This window comes from Silurus aristotelis, assembly GCF_946808225.1.
Source record: "Silurus aristotelis genome assembly, chromosome: 17".
Lineage (NCBI taxonomy): Eukaryota > Metazoa > Chordata > Actinopteri > Siluriformes > Siluridae > Silurus > Silurus aristotelis.
Window position 1 is genome coordinate 11566372 of NC_139590.1, and position 21674 is coordinate 11588045.

At 39.7% G+C, this 21674-nt stretch overlaps 1 protein-coding gene and 1 long non-coding RNA gene across 5 annotated transcripts in view; one reads left to right on the forward strand and one right to left on the reverse strand.

Annotated features, from left to right (window-relative positions):
- Positions 1-231: 231 nt before the first annotated feature.
- LOC310740021 lies at positions 232-3002 on the reverse strand. Its single transcript, XR_014537538.1, has 3 exons — positions 2843-3002; positions 1739-1988; positions 232-1209 (listed from the first exon to the last, which is right to left on the reverse strand). It is a non-coding gene; the product is annotated as an uncharacterized lncRNA (long non-coding RNA).
- Positions 3003-19735: 16733 nt separating this feature from the next.
- Positions 19736-21674, forward strand: part of sdk2a (sidekick cell adhesion molecule 2a) — a 144780-nt gene continuing 142841 nt past the window's right edge. For 3 of the 4 annotated variants that reach the window (XM_083566612.1, XM_083566613.1, XM_083566611.1), the window contains exon 1: positions 19811-20363. In XM_083566612.1, coding sequence (XP_083422738.1) covers positions 20264-20363 — 100 coding nt within the window. In that variant the 5' untranslated portion in view covers positions 19811-20263. Of the gene's footprint in view, positions 20364-21674 lie in introns of all 4 variants that reach the window. The other variant, XM_083566610.1, reaches the window with a different exon arrangement.

Genomic DNA, 21674 nt, shown 5'->3' on the forward strand with positions numbered 1-21674 from the left:
ATCAGTGATTCTAAAAGAGTTTAGGCCAGCGGAGAAGGCCTTGGTGGCCCCGATGGCCTGCTACTGTATGTTACATACATAGTACTTTTTTTTGCATAATTTCATGCTTTGTTCTTTTGGGAATTAAAAAACAAGCTCCATCTAGGCTGTGAACATTTTATCTGGATGCATTTATCAGACTGCTGTTTTTTTCGTTTATATGTATATACAAAGACTGCAAATAAGACAAAGTTATGTATCTTTTTTATATTATTTATATTTTGGAAAGCAGAAAGCAGTAAATCAAAGCCAGAGATTGACACTGTTTTGTAAAATTTAAACTACATCTGAAAATGTAGAAGGAATGACAAGTGTTTAAGTTCTGAAAAATAAAAAAATCCTGAGAGTAGTTTCTAATCAGCTAATAGAATACATGAGGTGACGTTTTGAGAATACAAAAAAGGTGACTATTCTCCATTACTCATATGCAAATGAAAAGCCTAAAAATTGTGGCGGAAGGCACTTCAAATAATTTCATCACCTAACTGATTTAAGGTAATTAAACATAAAAAATAGTCAACAAAACGAAAATTAAAAACTAAATGACAGTCAACGTGACCTCTGGTACCAGCAGCCTTTTCAATTTAATTACTTTGGTTGATGGATGACAATCGTAAACAGGCACTGAATAATCTGTAGCAGACTGCAGTTCTGCCAAAAAATCCCTCTTCACAGCCATGTTCTGAGACAAATGTATCTCATACCCGGGGCTTGTGTTTAAGCCACAAATTTGTAGAGTGCTAAAATCAAGGTCTGAGCTTTTCTGATTGTTCACCTGCACTCAGTCACGTCTCACTGCTACACATGCCGGGACAGAGCAGTCGAGGGAAGGCAGCTACACGAGGATGCCAACCATGTAAAATCCTTGACACGTTTGATACATTAAAAATGAATACATTGTGAGAGTCTTATTTTTTACATGACCCTTTCTCCTTTTAAATAATTTGTTTACTTATAAATATGCTTCACTGTGAATAAGTGAAAAAGATATATATATTTACTGATCAAGGTGATAAAATAGGGTGGAGTTCAATATAAGGGTGTGTTATAAAAGCTTTTTAGTAGAGGCGTAGTAGACATTCCATAATCATGATGCCTTCGATTTTTCGAAGTTCAGGGTGGCAGCAACCAGGAGACAAGCTGTTCTTGATTCAGAAGTAGAAGAAATCTCTGTGAAAACATAAAAGAAAATTACGGCCTTTAAAGCAGACAGAAAGGATGACAGACTTCAGAATTGGAAATGAAGATGAAAGAAAATGACTCCTGAAGAGAAAGAGTTCAGATACCCATCCTACCCTGAGATATTTTTGCCATTTTTTGGCATTATGATTACGAATAAAACAAATAGCGGTTAATAGCATTGAATGTAATGTCATTTTCGACTGACATCACAGAGTCCTCATAAAATGCTTTGGATAATTCCTATCTGACTCACAACCCAAAAGAACTCAAGAGCTATACCATAGCTGCCATCGTTCTGATGAATGGGTGTAATTGCTTTTTTTTTTTTTCAGCGTTATTGTGGACAACGGATTCCGAAAAGCATATCTTCAGATAATTTTTTTATAGAAGTGCACACTGTGTGACATTTAATTAGCTGCGGTTGTGTATTTACGGCGCTTGACATGACCGTCAACAAATGACATGCATTGTGATCATGCAAAGCGTTTAGAAAAAGCTCACTGTGTTTTGAACTTACACGTCCACATGCGGATACACATGCCACACATGGAGATGACGCTAGCGATGCTGAGAGCTCTGCCACATTCCGGGCTCATCAAGCAGTTCTTGGTGCTCATGCAGCAGCGCACGCAGCCGTTTGGCCCCGAATCGACGCGCTTGGTCTCGGAGTAGCCTTTATCCACGTTGCTCGTCTGCTGCTGCCTTATAACATCAGGGTGGCCCTTCTTCATAAAATCCTCCTCCATGGCTGGTGTCCAGGCTGGAGTCTGTGGAGAAAGTGTATAGGAGACAGGCAGTGACAGACTCTGGGGCGAAAATAAATAAATAAATAAATAAAATAACCAATCAATGGTAATTATGTTACACTATCTGAGGCCATCCTTTCATTGTCATTAACTGATATGGAAATCAGTCGATAGTGTATGGATCATCGAGTTGCTATCTGCACGCTGCTGTCATACACTGCGCCTTGGCAAGCCCCCAGAAGGACACCCAAAACCTTCAAGGGCAATTAGCCACATATCTGACTGGCTTCACTGGTTTCTTTTTCCGAGTGTGACGCAGGCATTAGAAACAGGCAATGCAATTTTGCGAGGTGGGTCACCTCCCTGAATACTTCTGTCTCATTTTCATGCCATGACTCAGAAATCACACAACACATAACCATTAAAAAGGCTACTCAGATAGCCATTTATCTTACCTCTGTGGATTTGATTCATTAACTTTAGCTCTGGGCTAACTACTTTATTACCATAGCATTACAGGCTTAAAACAATGGAGGCACTTTCTTTAAATTTAAGCTTTGGCTTTTTCTGCAAGCTCACCGTGTACGCGACTGGAAAGGCCCAAGTGATGAAACAGCAGTGCACTTTACCTAGACTATACCTTCCTGATAACAGTTAAGACTTTTATGTGTGTTATTTCTCTTGAATTGTTCGTAGCCCCTTGTGGATGCTATTCTTTTTTTTCCTTCTTTCGTTCCTTCTTTCTTTTGTTCCTTCCTTTTTTTTTGAAGAAATCGAATTAGCTGAAATTAAAATCCTCAATCACACCGCTGTCACAGAAAGAGAAAGCATAGAACGCAATAAGAGCTGAGCCTTATCAAGTATTCTTTATTTACCTCTCGAGCTTCCTCTTTGTCTTCTTTTTCACTTTTCAAGATGTGCTCCAAGTGAACCAGACAAAATCCTTTCAGATCATCTTCAGTTCCACCTTCGTAGCTTTTCTGATGCTGATAGAGTTACTCTGATCGCAGTGGTTCTCTTTAAATCGCAGCGCAACCAAAACACTCAGTCTTATCCTTGGGTTGGTACACTTCTGTGGGTGTGGATTCAAGTTTTTCCAGACTGTCAACATTGAGGAGGCCATTTTAATGTTCTCCGCATTTCACGAATGCCTCTGTGTTATTTGTCAAAAAGCAATACACGTTGGTGGACGAGTAGCTAAGGTATGTATGTAAAAACAGGCGTTTCAATTGCTATGAAATGCTGTGACATGCTGTTGGGTGTCGTATTTTCAAGTCTTCAACTTGTTCCTAATGCTGCTGCTAGGTTTTTGACAGGAACTAGAAAATCTGAGTCTACAACTCCAGGGCTTCAATACTCCATTGGCTCTCAGTCTCATTTAAAACACATAGTGGCACCTGCCAATCTTTCTGATTTCATCTGTATTCAACGTGTGTCCGCATTTTCTAGGTTCTTAAATAGCTTACAGTTAACTGTCCCTAGGCCATGATTAAAAACAGGTAAGGGGTAAAGGGTAAAGCGATTTCCGTTATTTGACGTAGGCTTTGGAATGAGTGGCTCCTTCAAATCAAGTTTTTACCGAATCTTAATGATTTTAAGTCGTCTTAAAATGTATTTATTTGTTTTAGCGTTTGATTCAGTATACATTTCATGTTTCTTTGTTTGCTTTCATCTACACTACGTGATTAAAAAACTAACTTTTCCAGCACGTTGGTCAACAGCCCACATATTCTGGCAGAGAAGAGCCTTATTTAGAGCAAATGGAAAAGGATGTCTCTTCGCCGCTGGAATGTAAATCAATACAGAGTTTTCACACAGATTTAGATGTTAATTAATCTTCCCATTTTTAGTTGCAAAGTGCTGAATCTGGTGGCAAAATAGGAAGTGAGAGATGTGTCTATTTGGTCCTAGAACGCAAAGATTTCTGTCTGCAGTTCATGTCTTCAGCACTCTAAACTATTGGCCTTTATTAAAAAAATGCATTGCAAGTTGCGAATTGACCCATTTTAAATGTTTACTAAACATGCTTTGCTTGACTCAATGTATGATGTAAAATAACAGGAACGAATAAAATAAATAAAATAAACTTTATAAATAAGAAAATAGCGAAAGGAAATAGTGATTTTGGTCACATTAAGCATGTCTCATTTCCTCTGCAATTCAATTGCTGAAAAGTAAATGGTACATGATGGCATGATGGTTACTGCCTGAACACTGAAAACATTGGCTGGCAAACTTACACTCTGATTATCAACAGGATAAAATAACTTATGCTCTCTGTAGTCCATAGAGCTCAAACACATGGTGTAGTAGTGACCCAGCAACGAACACAAACGAAGTAAATGTAGTAGATGTGCCAATGCACATCTGGCAACAACAGCTTCCAAATGGCTTGTGTTGCTACTGGACACATTAGTGTGATTTTTATATGAGAAGATGTGGTGGAGGCCTTGCACCATTTCATCCCCATAACTCTACTACAGCATTACCTTGAGTTTACTATTACTACTTTACTACTTGTTTTCTTTTTATTATTTTGCAATTTCATAAGAATTAATTAAGAAATATAATCCAACTATTCAAACAAAGTGTGTAATGTTTTTTTTTTTTGTGTCACCATTTCCATTTCACATTTATTCATTTTTCACTAGTTTCTGATTCTTTGAGGTTTGGATTAAACCTATTTAATTCAAGTGACTGGTCAAATAGACCAAAAGAAAAATCTCCAAGAACTTGTTAAAAAACATAATAACTTTGATAATGGTGTGGTTGTGGTTTCTACCGCTGTTATAAAAAAAGAAATTCATAGATCCCCTGGCGACACTTCGTAACCCTGAGAACTTCCATAACATTAAAATGAATGGCTGAAGTAGAATTTTCCACTATTTATCGGATCATCTGAAGAGGATTTTTCTGCTGAAAATAGATGGCCGGTGACTAACAGGACTCTCTGTCTTTTTTGTTGCTTTATAAAAGTTTAAGCAAAGCTTCAGCTCAACAGCAGTTCCAAAGCCAAACGTAGATCGATTCAGATAATAAAGGTGGAAAAAGGAAGTGACTGCACTTGTTTACTCTGGTCTGTATTGGCAGTATGCTTAACATTTTCAGAACCACTGAAACAAACTGTACTGAAGACAATGGCTTTGCAATTTATGCTTTGTATACAGCCCATAAGAACACATTTAGATGGCATTTATACGTATATGACACTTCCCATTGGAACATTAAGTATTCTTATTAATGGGTTTATCTCTTTGGGGGAACCCTTGAGGGTTTCATTCTATGTAGAACCCTATACCCGAGTGGGTCTGACATCGCTAATGCTACTTATTCAAGCTGTATTTAGGGATTATAGTGCATTGTTAGTATAAATTGCTATTTACTGAGGTACCTGGGCAATTTTTTGAAAAAAGTATGTGTATCCTTTTCAGTGATGTTGTCATCTTGAGTGCAACAGCCACCTGGAGCAAAAAGCAGCTTGTAGATAAATTGGTATAGTTGCAGAATATAATATTTATTATCTCTTGTGATGTTTTTTAAAAGTAGGAAATGTTATCATAATGCTGTGACATATAAGTGGCTGAGGTCGGTTTCTTCTAAAGTTCCTGAGCATTTCAGTTCTAAGTTAAAACTATATTTGGCAGATTTCAGTCCTGGCTGTGATTTGAGGTGAAGTACAATACAGAACAGGCTATGTCAAAAACAAGAAAGAAATGTCATCTAGGTTTATACAGATACAAAAAAACTAGTCTCTTTTTTTATACACTAGCCAGTGCTAATGTTTATCTATCAGAATTATACAGATTAGGGGTGTGGTAAGCCTTATTTTACTTGAGGTGACTATCCAATCAGAACAGAGCTTATTTCCTTACAGCAGGCTAAAAAACACAGTATTGATATGTATAAATAAAAATAGAATACAATAGAGGACTTGGAGTATAGTGAGGAGTATTTGTGAGAGGTTGAATGAGAAGAATTGGGGTCTGCAAACACAGGCTAGCGTTGGCACACAAAAGATCAGAAAAACACCAGAACAAAGAGATATCCAGGGAGGGAAACCACAGAAGCGAGGAAATGTCAAACACAAAGATCAGTCAAGTAAACCGCAGCTTAGAACTTTTTCAAAGTGGCTTAACAAACAGCTTGGCTTTGCACCTAGTGCCAAGAACATGTGCTTTATATACAGTATATCGGGTTTTTCTGAAGTGGTAAGTGGTCGCTCAATATCTAAGATGTTGGAGTTCTGATCTCAAGGTTGTGAGTTCAAGTCCCAGCACTACCAAGATGACAATCCTGGGCCCTTCAGCAAGAATTAACCCTCTGTTTTCTTGCATTTCAATAAGAGGACTATCAGGTGTGGCTTCTACTTAATAATAATTAATCCCACCAACACAATCTCTTTGCATATAATATCGGATACCCTGATATATGTATAGAGCAAAGAGGAAATAAATGTAATGACCAAGCATGAGCTAAATATCCAGGAGAGAGTGCCCTCTGGTGGTGGGGTGGAGACGTGTTCAATGCCAGTGTGACAGAAAGGGGTTTTTTTTGTGGACTAAAAAAAAAAGGCAGGACATGGAACCTTAAGCTCTACAATATATAATTGTTATGTCCTGCTGGTATGAAACTGTTTTCACGTTTAACATGCATGAAGTGTGTTCTCCACACAGTCACCCCTCCCATGTTTATCATGTAAACAAGTGAATCTACTCTTACTTATTTGATTCATTTCAAACAATAGATGGTCACAGTTTGTCAGGGTAAGAGTGGCTGGACTGTTCTGGATGCCTTGCAGCATTATTCATTCAATGTCAATGGCTGCAATCCACTCGAGTCTGCTCTCAGACATGCTAATGTGGCGTTGCAAAATGCAGACATGCTATCCAGGGTTAATTGCTTCGGAGCGATAGGGCCAACTAAACAGATAAGACGTTTTGCTTGTCCTGAAAAGCTCTTTCGATGATGATGATGATGGTGAAAAGTCTACATGATTATTAGAGGATAGTGAAATCTGCTGCCAATCATTCTTGCACATAGAAAAAGACAATCCCAACCTTAGACAGAAGCAATAAAGGAGGGAGAAAACCGATGGTGGTACCTAACAATTTATTTTAGCCTCCTATTGTTATCGAGACACGATTTTCCTACTTTTTGGCAGCTTCAATCTTCATTTTGCAGCAATTTTCCATGATTTTGCTAAGTAGCCTCCCGATCACACACAGTGTCGGTGAAGACTGTGATATCACAGCTGACTGGGCTCAGGCACATCAAATTAAACAGTGTTATGGCAGTGGGAATAGATTTCAGCCTATGGAACCAAAAGCAGCTATGCCAACAGAGCTGAGATCCTGCTGGAGGCTGTGAAACAGAGTTATAAAAGGTGTTGTGATGCCATGGAGACTAGCAGTAGGTGGACAACGTAGTTTATTTTGTAAGAGAGGGCATCCCCAGGAGAAGGCATCCATTGTAGCATATCACATGGAGTGGCATCCAGCCTCCGAAACACTCCTATTTTAGCACAACCTTTGTCCCTGGAGCTGGATTCCATAAACTAGTCATTCTTCAATAGCTCAGAGAGGATGAAAGCTATATGAAGACAGACAAGACCAGGTGATAGTGTGCACATCCAGTATATGGGTGGATTTGTGGGTGAAGCCTCCTGGTACTCCATGTATACTTTCGGATTCTGAATAACCTTTGTTCCTGTTGCTCTTTAAATATATGGACATGCTATTACAAGGTTCATGCCAGCATAAGGTTTGCTGAGAAGGATGATGAAGAAGTAGGAAGAAGAGCAAGGTGCTGGTGATGAGAAACGATTGAGGTGTTAACATGCCGCCTAAGTTAAATAGAAATAAAGTCCAAGCATGCGTTTGATATATTACATCGTTTGATCTTTATGACAATGGGAAGAAGTCTGATGAGCGACCTCAATGTTTCACGTGGCATCATGAAAAAAAGGAAGTGACGGGGCAAAGAGAAAGAGCTTGTTGCACCGGTAAGTTTGGAAACAAATGATCTGAATACACAACTGCTATACAACGACACAACGACAGCAATATTTAAGGCAATGGTCTATGAGCTTCAGTCAGCATTTTAATGATATTCTTTTGCAAAAATGGCATGAACCCTGATCATTGTTGAAGTCAATGGTCAGATTGTCTTGCAGTCATCTGTCTGTAATTGATTGATGTCTTGGATAAGATCATCACGGCATTGTTTTCACCTTGTCAACGCGGCTTATTTCAGTCATTAACCTCTGTCAGTCATTCGAATTCTTTCACAATGTCAATTATATAACATATGCTGCCCCCCCCAGCGAACAAAACTCGGCACCTAAAAAGCCTGCTACTGTTGTCAATGCAGCTAAAAATGATCAAACGGGGCAGCTGGGATATAAAAGCGAGGCTGAAATAAATCTGTACTCTTAGCTGCACAGCCTGACTCTGGAGGCAGCGCTGCAGAGATGGCAGCCGTCAACAGGCCCTTCGCCTCATCTATCAAAGGGGAGAATGCGTTGTTAGTGAGGGAGAGTACACATCACACTGGGGAAGTGCTGAATGACTACTGATTTATGGACCGAGACTGACAGTGGCAAGCCGTGCAAGCAAGAACCGCTCTCTCCAACACCTGAGCTCCAAATGGAGATAGAAGGAGAGCGAGAGAGGAAGAGATTGAGAGGAAAAGATAAACAGTGTGTGTCGGTGTGAGTGAACGACAGAGAGAGAGAGAGAGAGAGAGAGAGAGAGAGAGAGAGAGAGAGAGAGAGAGAGAGAGAGAGAGAGAGAGAGAGACACAGGGGTAAAAAAACATTTGGTTTAATGCTTAAACATATCCACACACAAATTAATATAAAACGCTTGCAGACTTGGGTTTTAATTTTAGAAAGAAAAAAAAAAAGTATCTCTGAAAAGCTATATACACGATTCACACTAATATGCTGTAAACAGACCCAAGTTTTTAAAGTAATGCCTGCTGGACATGCAGCAATGATGAGGAAAGTCAGGCAGCAGACAATAGCCTGATGGGAGATTTATTAGCAGCGGTGATGCCTGGGGGTGAAGCTCATAGGAGACTGGGCTTGTACTCACTGATATCGAGGGACTAGCAGGCTTATAAAGCAGCGGGATGATACTACAGGGCCCAGGGCCAGATTCTTTAAATGCCTGGGGAGTGTGCTAGTTTGGTATTTGGGTATGTAATACATCTTTACACTGAAACTCAGCAGGGCTTTTTGTCGACAAACCGGCACATGAGAAGGTCTAAATTATTGATGCCTGGCGTGGCTGACTCACTCGTTCCAAGCCCACGGAACTAGTGCTGCAAATATGAGGCATGCAAATTTAATAATTTAATGATGAATGAAAATATATGGAATGTGTATGGCCACATAAGTTACACATTGTACACGTTCGGCATCTTATTTACTTGTTCTGACCCTGCATGGTCTTATTTTTTCTTTTTTTTATCCCATTAGACACAAATTGCTCTGAGACACCCAACAACACAGTGATTACTAAACAAACAAACAAACAAACAAACAGATCTTTCTCTGTAATTCATGGCTGGTTAAATATAAATTGGGAAATCTTTATTCTTAGCACCACTGAGCTCTTAATGTGCAATACGGGGGTCTCACAACATGACCTCTTTATATGGTCTTCGTTCAAACAGTGTATCATCCATAACCAAGCTCAGAGGGTTTTTTTTTTTAAGCAGGACAAATGAAGCTTCAATAGACTAACAAGCAGCTTATGTTCTAAGGAATCACTGTGGCTTACACATATTCCGCTTTGTACCTTTTTGCTCTATAATCCACCCGACAAGAACATGGTCCAATTCATGGGAGAAGCTCAATGAGAGGTGCATGACTCTATATAAAACTTTCTTTTCGGCTTCTCCCGTTAGGGGTCGCCACAGCGGATCCTCCGCACGTTTGATTTGGCACATGTTTTACGCTGGATGCCCTTCCTAACGCAACCCTCCCCAATTTATCCGGGCTTGGGACCGGCACTAAGAGTGGCTGGGGATGGTTCCCTGACCGGGAATCGAACCCGGGTCGCAGCGGTGGGAGCGCTGCATCTTAACCACTAGACCACCAGGGGACTCGGTGCATGACTCTATATAAATCCATAAAATAAGGCCAATTTTAACTTTGCCTTCAAAGTCACTGTGTTCAAGCTCTGAAGCCTAGACTTGTACAGCTCCAAAGATAAATGGCCCGTGTAAATGAGCTCGATGACATGGTTAATGTGTCATAGCACACCTAAAGTATGTCTGTTGCTTCTGCCTGTGACCTTTTCTCTTTTAGTTTCCGAAAAGATACCAGATGGTTCAGCACACGCTACAGCATTTCGCTCGCAACGGATCAAAAAAGGTTGTGTTTACCCAACTTGTTTTAAGGCCATGCAATTTCATCAGCCACTGTGATAATTGCATGTTCTGCTCATCAGTGACCTAAAAGAGCAGAGGCTCCTTTCTTCATTAATGTACACTGTGCCCTAGCTCAGATTACTTCCCTTCCATGCCGGGTGTGTATGTGTTTGTGTGCGTGTGCGTGTGTGTGTGTGTGTGTGTGTGCGTGCGTGCGTCAGTTTGTGTGAGGTTCATTAAATCCATGTCTCACACCGAACCCCCTTTTATCCCTCTTTCAGCCAAACTACTTTTTTTTGTGCTGGGATTGCTTTATCTGGAAAATGCATTCATTCAAGGTCATAACTGCAGAGAGTTTTCTTATATGAGGGGCTCAGAAAGAGAAAGCCTACCTTATAGAAAATGATACTCTATTTCTACCATATTCCTTTTCTTGAGTAAAGGAAACACTTACAGAATTTAGGTTCAGTTGGATGACGTTACAGCACCTGCACCATGCATCGGATAAAAAATTAATTCCTATTTCTTGTCTAATCCAGTTTGGCTGAAATTAATTGTGACAGGTTGCCTGGCGTTCATTTCAGCAACCTGACAGCTGAGCTTCTGAAAATGTGTGGTGCGCTTCATGTGAGATCAAAACTGTACAAGGGTGTTTTTTTTTTGTTTTTTTTTCTTGCTACTGGATCTCTAGTATAGGCTGATAATTGATAGTGATAGTAATCCATGAAAATACCTTTCATTCTTCCATTCTCCTTCAGTAACTCCTTTATTCTCACCAGGGTCTCTGTAGATACTATGTCTATCATAGTAACACCCTGAATAAGATGTCAGTCTACAGTAAGGCATCATACAGTACACTCACTCACTCACTACCTACTGGCACATTTCTGGTACGTGGGCGTAAACTGAGGAAAACCCATAAAAAAAAACTATAGATCTGACAAAAGCACTTGACTGACTTTTATATTATACCTATATACAATCATGATTTTTCCAGCTATCAATTTGATAAACTATGCTGTTTCCAGTTTTTTCTTAGTTTTGAACCAGCTGTGAATGAAAATGGTGCTTTTTATGTACATGTGTAGAAAATTACAGCAAAGTAAAATTCTTTTTTTTTCCCAGCAATGTTATGAAGCTGGGGTCAGAGCACAAGTTCAGCCATGTTACAGCACTTCTGGAGCACAGAGGGTTAAGAGAATTGCAAAAGGGACCAGGACTGGCAGCTTGGCGATACTGTGACTTGAACCCTCAACCTTCCGATCAGTAGCCCAGAGCCTTAACTACTGAACTACCATTTAAAAAGACATCAGAACAAATTTCACAAATTAGAAATGTCCAATATAGAAAATTAACATAGGTTTAGGGTACTTGCAAGCTAGGAAATGCAAGCATTTGAATATGAAGCAGTTATAGATGTGACAGGAAACGCTTAGTTAAAATTCACCTAAGTCCACTTTGCGGCGATGGAGGTGAGCATGATATATTCAATCTGTGATTAAATAAATGATGGGTTTGACCACTCTTAAGCTCTACAGTCTGTAGAAGTCTTCACCTTTGGTCTAATTTACATCGAGTCTGCATTTTTCCAATTTGAATCGGCAAGATTTGGAGATACATCACATGCATATTCAAATACTTTTGTTAGCTTGCAAATGTCAAAAACCCTACACACACTGTATATATATATTTGTACCAAACCATTACATTAGCTAGCCGGTTATACACCATATGCTTGCTAACATTTACGTCACTCTAAACTTCCATTAGAAGCTGTGAATTCCACAGATTTATCATAACAATCCATGGAACACTGTTAAGTCAGCAGGCTGCCTCATGATTGCCACTTTTCGTCCTGCTTTTCAAATAAGAGACCTTCACAACGCTCTATAAAGATGCTCTCAAACTCGTGTCCAAAGAAATTGTGTGAGTAGCCGGTTTATTCAAAAAGCCCCGTTATCTTGCTTTGCACACAGAGTGTGACTTAATATAACCTATTTAGAATTTCTAAGTTTGGAGCTTATTTTCGTCTAAGGTTTCATTTATTACGATTGTGGTCTCGTAGAAGAGGTTTTTTGAGTATTTTTTACGCTTAAAATAAATAAATAACTTCAACCACTCCATCCTAAGAGACTGGATTAACTGCTCTTGTGTAAAGAAGGAGTAAAAAAGTAACAACAATCTCTCCATTTCACTGTACTATACATTTTGCTGTTCTAAATGCATATTTGTTAGGTGTCTTCTGAAGCATGTGACAGTTTAGACCATGTGACAGTTTATCATTTACAAGAACTGGCCAAGCTCAACCCTAGGAATGGAATGAGTCAATCCCTATATTGGGTTAAATTTTGGCTGTCTGTAAGCAAAGTATAGCAATGGTGATTGAGGAAGGAACAATTTTTTCCTTTTATCTTTTTTTTGCCTTAGCTATTTATTGCCCTCAGGCCACAGACAGTGTCACAGGAGCTCCAGCATGGAGCTTTTAATGACACTGAGATAGCCAGCATCAGCTTCTCCACAGGGACTGACTTTATATTAAATCTGCTATTGATTGCAATAAATTTGTTATTGTTATCATTTAAGTTTGGCTCGGTGTTTGTAAAGGTTACGTGAACTGGAGTAGAGGCAACATTGACGGTAACAGTTTTGTACCCTCCTTGAAGGCTGTCCATCTTCATTCACCTAAACTCAAAAGAGGATATCGTGAATTTCTGAGTGCCTTAAGAGTCTAAATTTTTTCTTTCAGTATGCTCAGTCTATTAAATCGCTGTTATCCGACCATTACTGCTACAGCTAAAGAACAGCGAGTTCCTTTTTTGTGTCTTTTGTCTCTCGTGTCAGTCCTACACCAATTAAGCTTTTGTTATCCTTCTGAAGCTGTCTTGCGGGGGCCTGCTGATGAGTCGTAATAGTCACACTTAAAAGGAAAAAGTACTTTTACCGTATGATGCCCAATCAATACTTAATAACATAGTAATAAGGCTTTCATTGCACATAAATGTCTGGAGAATTGTGTAGTGACTGTTGATTCGCAATGAAATGCAGTGAAAGGGTGTTTCTTTCAAAATACAAAATACCAACTTTTAACAAACAGATCACTGTGCACTTTTATCAATTTTATAGCCTTGCTCCACCAAGCTGTACAACATTTTTAAACATGGAGTCTGTATCTACCTGGTGTACGGTGCTAACACAAAGAAAAAGAGCAATGCAGCATAAGAACCTCTTCTTCCTCTTGAAGAGAGCTGGAGGTAAACTAATGTTCCCTCTGAGAACAGATTTCTTTGCTATTACTCAGCACAATATATCCCTGACTGATCAGGCATTTGTTGCTTGTTGAAGCACATGTAAATTATTTCTATATAATGAGAGCAGTGAGGACGGCAAGAAGGAGGGCGGGCGATGAAGACGCTATTGAAAGAATGCAGAAGAGATGTCTCGTACCATTAAGGCAATGCAGTGTCCCGTGGTGGAGCAAACAGAATGATTGAATCAGTGCTTTTTTTTTTTTTTTTTTTATTCATCTGCCGTTGGAGGCACTGTGGTGAAATGGTGTATGGATATTAAAAAGGCTGTTGAACTATGAAGGTGTGGAAATGGCAGTTATGTCAGTTTTGCATTTATAAATAAACACTTTTCAAAGCACGTGTGAGCTCTGTGAAATGAAACCTGCAGAGTCGTTTAAAGGTAAGCAAGGCTTAGGCGCTAGTGTTTAAATACGCTCCCTTTGCATCCTATGCACATCCATCATTTGAATAAGCTGCTTTCCTCTACTGTGCTGTAACAGGGAAACAGGATGACTGGAAATGGTTAAATTGTGGCATTTGTATCACTTCAGGCTTGTAGTTGTTATTTATCCAAAGGCTCAAAACGTGCCTTTTTAAGGTACATAATTTTTCTGTGTGACGTCCACGGAGACCAGATGCACAAGCGCCCTTAGGGTCATCGATCAGCGGGTATACATTGCAGGTCCTCAACCCAACACGTAGACACCTGACACCTCTCAGACGCTCTCTGAGAAAAGGGGGAGTGCTAATTTGATTTTTTTTTATAAAGATTTTAAGAAGGATTCATGTTAGCACTCCACTGAGGAGGAAAGATATTTATCAGTCTGATGAGTCATAGGTTCTGTTAACACCATGGGTGTTTTATCCCAGTGAGCTGGCATTTTCCAAGTTTCAATCTGCAGCTTGGCTACACAACCATCTCAGGGACAGTGCCGTGTCTGTGAAGGATGATTTCTCTCCGAAGGGAAATCGGATCTTTCCACTGAGGTGCACTGTTTAGTGGCAGTGGAGCAAGACTGATTTCTGGGATATCACATAATTGTGAAAGTGAGGGGGAGTATAGGAGGGAAAGACAGACCATGTCCATGACCAAGTTTGTATACAACCATATGTGAAGTAGGCACACTTTAGACTCTAGGGGGGCAAGATTATCAGAAGAAACATCTGTGGCACATTAGAACAGCAGCCACAGTGGGAGATAAACCAAAAGAGCTCCAACACTAATGAGCTGCCTGCATGGAGCGGCAAAAACAAGCTCGAAACCCAAAAGTGCTAATCAGACACTTAGCATGGGGCATCTTACTGGGCCTTTATTAAGAGTCTGTAGGGACATTATATGTTTGTTTGGATAAAAAGGGATGTACTATTGTTATTTTAAAGGTGTAGCAGTGAGCAACAAGTTGGGTGAGTAAAAGAATTTCTTCTCCTTTTAAAGACAAAAATTTGTATCTAAAATGAAGATACAGGAGCAGCTTAATGTCCTCCATGATAGCAATATTTCTTTATTCGGTTTCTAAACAAGCCTTTAAAACTGTTCTATTATGGCCCTGAGCTACTCCATTTGGCCTGGTTTATTCTAATGGAAATCATAAAATTGTGGCTTTTTGTTTCTCAAGACCAAATTACAGTGTTACTGCTTGACAGGCAGGAGATTGAGATGGAGTTGACTAAACAACTAGCATGTAGGCTATTCATATTATCTAGGCTGATTTGTATTCATCCAGGATGATTCATCACCTTATAAAACAGAAGGTGTCTTTTTTTCTGTTGGATGATTGCCATTTCCGAACCTCTGCCTGACAAGGAATGAGGTTTGGTAGAGCCCTTTTGTGTATGATATACCTCCATCGGGCTGAACTCAATACAGAATGTAAAACAGTAAGCGCACCTCTCTTAAATATCAAATAAAACTTGTGACATTCTTGCATGCCTCAGGAACAAGTGAATGTAATGGATGGACACAAAATTGCCACCAAAGTCAGAAATCACAACGACATTTCAGATTCATTGCAGTTCCATAAACCAGCCTGAATGAAGTAAAATTTGACCAATATTCGTAGACTTCAGGTGTCGGATAGTTGTGTGGTAGTCTGCAAAAGCAAACCTGTATCAAACAGAACAAAACTGACTGAATTAATTACTGATGATTTCCCCATAGTGTACAAAAACTGACAGTGATTTAACATTTGGCAGCAATATTGTTTTTCAGTAAGAGAATCAGGTGGGTCATCTTTCAGTGGAGTCGGAACGAAATTTTCTACCTTTGGAGGTAAGAATTTCTTTACTTTACTTCTGGAAATACATACATAAGAGATACACATTTGAGTTGAGCAAAGCCTGCAGGTGTAGATCCTTTACTATTCATGTACTATTCACACTACTGAATAATTCCACAGGTATTTTCCTTGTGCTATTTAATGAGCAGTATGGTTTTAGGTGCTCATGTTTCGGAAATATGTTGTAATATTTCTTAGAAGTATGTAATTTTAGACACTGCCGAAAAGAGAAGCGAGCATGACAGACTGGGGAACTCTGCAGGCGCACACACATGGCGTCGTCCTCCGCCAGCAACATATTGCCTCATTAACAGATCTCCTTGAGGAAACCAGGACAGGGCCACAATGTCACCAGTTTCCACCAATAGAACCATCTGAGGTCCTGCTTTCAATGGAAATTGTCTCTTCAACTCACAGCAACTACTGAGCAATCAAAGGCTTTTGGTTTTTTTTAATACAAATGCACTCTTCTTGGTTGTGTTTTCTTCCCCAGACAGGAGCAGATGTTCTTGCTATTGGGGGTGGAACAAACAGTTTGCTTTATGATACTCATTCTAATTCAAAATGTTGTCCTCTTAGGTACACCCTACATCTAAGTCTTTTCTCACATTAAAATATCGTTTTCAGAAGCAGACGATTCTGTACACATCACTGATGCTTTTGTGTTCTCTTGTACTCATGAGAATGATGACCATGACTCACCACCGCCACTATCAACAAACCTCCTATTTTCCCAAGTATGAGAAAGCTAATTATTATCTCTCTTTTTTTCCCAACTTCTTTGCCTGATTCAGACTTCTTTTTGAATGTGACCCGCACAGTGGCACAGACATATGAGTCGTGACTATGCCTGGTAATCGAGCTATTCAGAATTCAAAACCAGATTTGAGCTCTTAGGATCAAAGCAGGAACCGAGTCTGTGAGATTCTGAGAGGGAGTTACTAATATTGCCGGGGGGAAGAATTCAAATCTCTCTGTCCCTCCACTGACAAAATCTACCTTGCACTGTTACATTTTAATGTTTCCTTTTTGGTTTCGCATATCTTCTAAATGAAACAAGTTACTCTGGTGAAGCACAATTTTTACTGGATTAAGAGATTGTCAAGTTATATTTAGATAACGCTCACTTAGACGTCTCAGATAGAAGCACGTTTTATACCTATGAATAAATCCGAACTCATATAGACTAGCTTTTGAGCATTGACTCACAATGTACAATACTCTTAGTGGACTGTGTATTCCACGAACAACTTCCATTTATTTATTAAGTGATACATAGAACATACACTGGAAACATTCTATTGTATGCACTTTTATCTATGCAACCTTGTAGCTCACAATTCAGTCTTGGTGGAATAAATACTCCACTAAAAATGAGTATATATTTATAATGGCATTGTTCAGGGGCCCAAGAGCAGAAGCTCCTTGGTGTGGCTGTGATTTGAACTCACAACCTTTGGATCCAATGCCTTAACCGCTTAACTTTCACATCCCATTTTATGTTTCAACTGATTGATTGCTGTTTTATTACCTGTATAACTATAGTTAAGGTTAAAACAAGAACATAAATTGGAACATTTTAAGGAAGCTGAGAACTGTAGCTATACAACATATGCTAAACTTGTTATCTTAGAGTGTGGGTTATTATATAGATGCAAAAAAGATGCTAATATACACTATATCGAAGAAAGAAATTTGTGGTTTGTGGACACCTGATAATAAGATTTACATGTTTTTTTTAACACACCATTTCATATTTACTCCCAATTTGCTGTAATAATAACATCCCCACTTTTGGGAACACAAGATCAAATGTGCACGGAATTCTTCCTAAAAATCCAAAAAAATCTAACTTAAGCTGGAAATAAATGTTGCAATAAACCATCCATTATAAAATTAAATTTGCTATGGTTCCTCTCATTTATGATTTAATGATATTTGAAAAAAAGAGAGCATTACACTTTAATGTGCTTAACCAATGCAGTTTTATTTTCAAAGTTCTAGTTCAGCAAATGAAAAACAATCCAATTTATTGTACAATAGAGTTCAATGCCTAATTCAGTGACCTCTAATGAGAGACACAAACTTGATCCTTTTTTTTCAAAAACTTTCACAAAAGGCATTTTTCCATTTTTCTCCTGCTTCTCATATATGGTATGGCTAGATGCCCTAGTTTGGGCATCTCTACACTAGATTTTGGAGTGTGGTTTTTAAGATTTGTTCTCATTCAGACACAAGGGTGTTAGTAAGGTCAAGTACTGATGAAGAGTGAGGAAGACTGGGGTACAGTCAGCGTTCCAATTTATCCCAAAGGAGTTCAATAGAATTGAGGTCAAATTTCTATAGCAGGCCCCTCAAAATCTTTCACTCCAACCCATGTAAACCATATCTTCATTGAAATGGCTTTGTGCATTGGGGCATTTTAATGTTCGAACAGGTTGGATCTCCTAGTTCAAGTGAAGACAAAATTTAAGACAACCACATTCTAAGACACCCTATACAATTGTGTGCTAGAAAAAATCTCTTTGAACGTGCTTAAATGAGTGTAAGATATAGTGCATCAAAGTTTTGTATTTATTGTTCATTAACAGATAAGGACAATTGAAAACTGAAGAGCAATTAAATAAAGAACAACAAAGGATGAATTAAGAAAGAAAACAGGGGGACATTGATCGTGATGCAGTGGCATGTCCAGATTTTTATACACATGGCAAAAAGGGCAAGAGAAGTTCTAATTATACAGCATCTTATTATAAAGAGAAAAGTATGTTAGCAGAATACTTGATGTGTGGCTTGTTATACAGCAAATGGTTAGACAATAGCTTTCAGCTTGCTTTATAATTGCTAATACTGAGGGATTTGGTCAAAATAACTGCAAACCGCACAATGATGATTAGAGTCACTTAGCTCCAGTAAGTGTATGGTCCTTTCAGAGATATGTCAGAGCTGTAGTGGAATCTTCCTACCTACTCCCATGTCTTTAAACCTTCGCATCCATAAATACATTTCATGAATGAATTTGGATTCTGTCTATAGCTTAATTATTCAAAAAATTTGTGTATATTGTATGGCTAAAAAGACTAAAGTTATATGCTTCAATGGATAAAAAAAGATCCAGGTCTAAAATATTTAAAGCTGGCAATTAAAAATAAAGAAATGTAGCCATCCATCCATCTTCAAAGTTGCAGACATGCCAGGAAATCATATGCACAGGGCAGGAAACACCCAGAAAAAGAGTCCTAAGCCATCACAGGGCACAGTCCAGTGTTTTTGGACTGGTTGAGGAAGCTGGAGTGAGTATCTGGAGGAAAACCCCAGACCCTGGAGGTTCAAGGTAAACTACATATAATCTAAAGAGTTACTGACGTTTACATGCTCTCTGGGAGTAAATTCTTGTCTGTCTGGGAGTCAATTCTTGGATGTTCCTTAAAAAAATAATAACAAGCCTCGGATTGTCTGTCCATAATGCTAGATAACACTGTGAGATAGATCTAGTGTTTGGAGCTGAAACGTTCATAAAATCCAGACTTTCTAAACAAATAATGCACCTTTAGCACTAAGTAGGCTACACTAGGGCAGTGTTTCTCAATGCGGTCAGCACTCCCCAGGGATCCCAGACAGCCAATCTATTCAATCTGTTTGAGTTGGAAAAAACACACACACACACACACACACACACACACACACACACACACACACACACACACACACACACACACACACCCCTCTGCGCTAGAGTGCTGAAGGTGAGGGTCACGCACTTCGGCCGCGCGCCGCACGGTGGCGATCCTATACCAGCGCCGGCTGCATCACTCATTCACCCGCAGCCGCTGAGCTGAGCTCCTGGTGTGTGTGAGTGTGAGTGTGTGTGTATACATATACCAACGGGAACGGGATCGCTCTTGTTTTTCTTCAGTTGAAGCCGCGGCTCGGTGATTCTGCACCGCCATCACTCTCACATTTACGGCACTGGAATGGAGTCTGGCGCGCGACCCAACTTGACCGAAGGCGGCTTGAGACTGAGGCGTTCCGCTGGCCGGTGTGTGTGAAGAAGACAGAATGAACTCCTCTCCCGCAACTTTGACACAGAAGCCGGGATACTAAACCGAGCAGCGGGGTTACTGTGCAGCGCGCATCAGCTCAAACTCCTCTCATCCTGACCCACTGAGCGCGCGTGACGCACCATATCTCTCCGAGCGCGCGCGCGCCGAGGGGGGAAAAGTGTCCCCGACTTCCGAGCAACACGTACTCCATCTCTCCATCTCTTCCTCTCTCCCTCTCTCCTTCTCTTTCACCTCTTCCTTTCTCAATATAGCTTTCCCTCTATCCATCACACTCTTCCGGTCCTTGGAGGAAAATGTCGGGCTGTTTGTACGCCCTGAAGCTGGGAGCCGGCTGGAGCTGGAGCTGGAGCTGGATGCTGCTGTCTTTCCTTATTCACTTCACACATGGCCAAGGTAAGGACGCGGGTGTTGTCCATTTGGGAACGATTTTGAGCTTGGACTCTCTCTCTCTCTCTCTCTCTCTCTCTCTCTCTCTCTCTCTCTCTCTCTCTCTCTCTCTCTATCTCGCTCTTTCTTTCTTTTGTTTCTTGCTTTTTGCTCCATCCTGGTCAACAGTTCCCCCCAGTGAGCTGGCCATCGCCCTTTACATTTTAAACAAACAGTACATACTGTAACTCAGATTTCCAATGTGCCCTAGAACGACTTATAGAGTCTTCAAGTTCAGACTTTTGTTCCTTACTCTTAAACAATCTTGTTCACATGAGGTTACTGCACGTTTTCCTCACTTTTCATGTGTGGCTTCATGGAGGAAAATGCACTTATACAGTGGCCAATTGATTCCTGTCCTACTTGATTTATTATCCTGCTCAGGTTCAGGTTCACTTTGCAGAAAATGACTGCCTGTAACCCATCTGTTGCTATGTGTGATTTCTTCTCATCGGAGACCACCCGAGGAACACGACATGACCAGATCTGGTCTGGGTGGTGGACCGCTCTCAGCACAGCACCGACACGGTAGTGGGCGGTCAGAGAACGGTTAAGACAAACTGTGCGGGGAAAAGAACTGTATGGTGTATATATATATATATATATATATATATATATATATATATATATATATATATATATATATATATATATATATTTCATTTCATCTTCTCCCGCTTAACTGTAATTCGGGTCGCGGGGTCAGCAGTCTAAGCAGATTCCCCAGACACTTCTCCGTGTCCAGGGATCGGGCTGTCAAGGCCCCCGTTTTCGACTGCTGCCCAATCCTCTCAGCACCGGTCCCTTACGGTCCGTCCTGCAGGTGGTGAGATCCTGCATGGGAAGATATATATATATATATATATATATATATATATATATATATATATATATATATATATATATATATATATATATATATATAAAACATGGAGCAACATGGTAGGTTTGTGTAATGAAGTGGCCAGAAAAATGGTTGCAAAACCCTGAGAGAACTACTTATACATTCATACCAGGACAGGATGGTATTGTGTTTTGAATTTTTTTTTTTGGAGGACCACAGATACACAGAGTAGAGAGCAGGGTGTGGTGAATTGCCTATTGCAAAAAGATGGGCTTTATTCAATTTTTTTATATCGAAAAAATAACTTAAACCAGCACTTGATGAAACAGTCATGTACGCACCCAATATCGAGGTCACTGAATGAATATACAGTATGTGCACATTTACTGAAAGCTCAGGATCATCATGTTGCTTCAATTCTAATCACAGTTTCA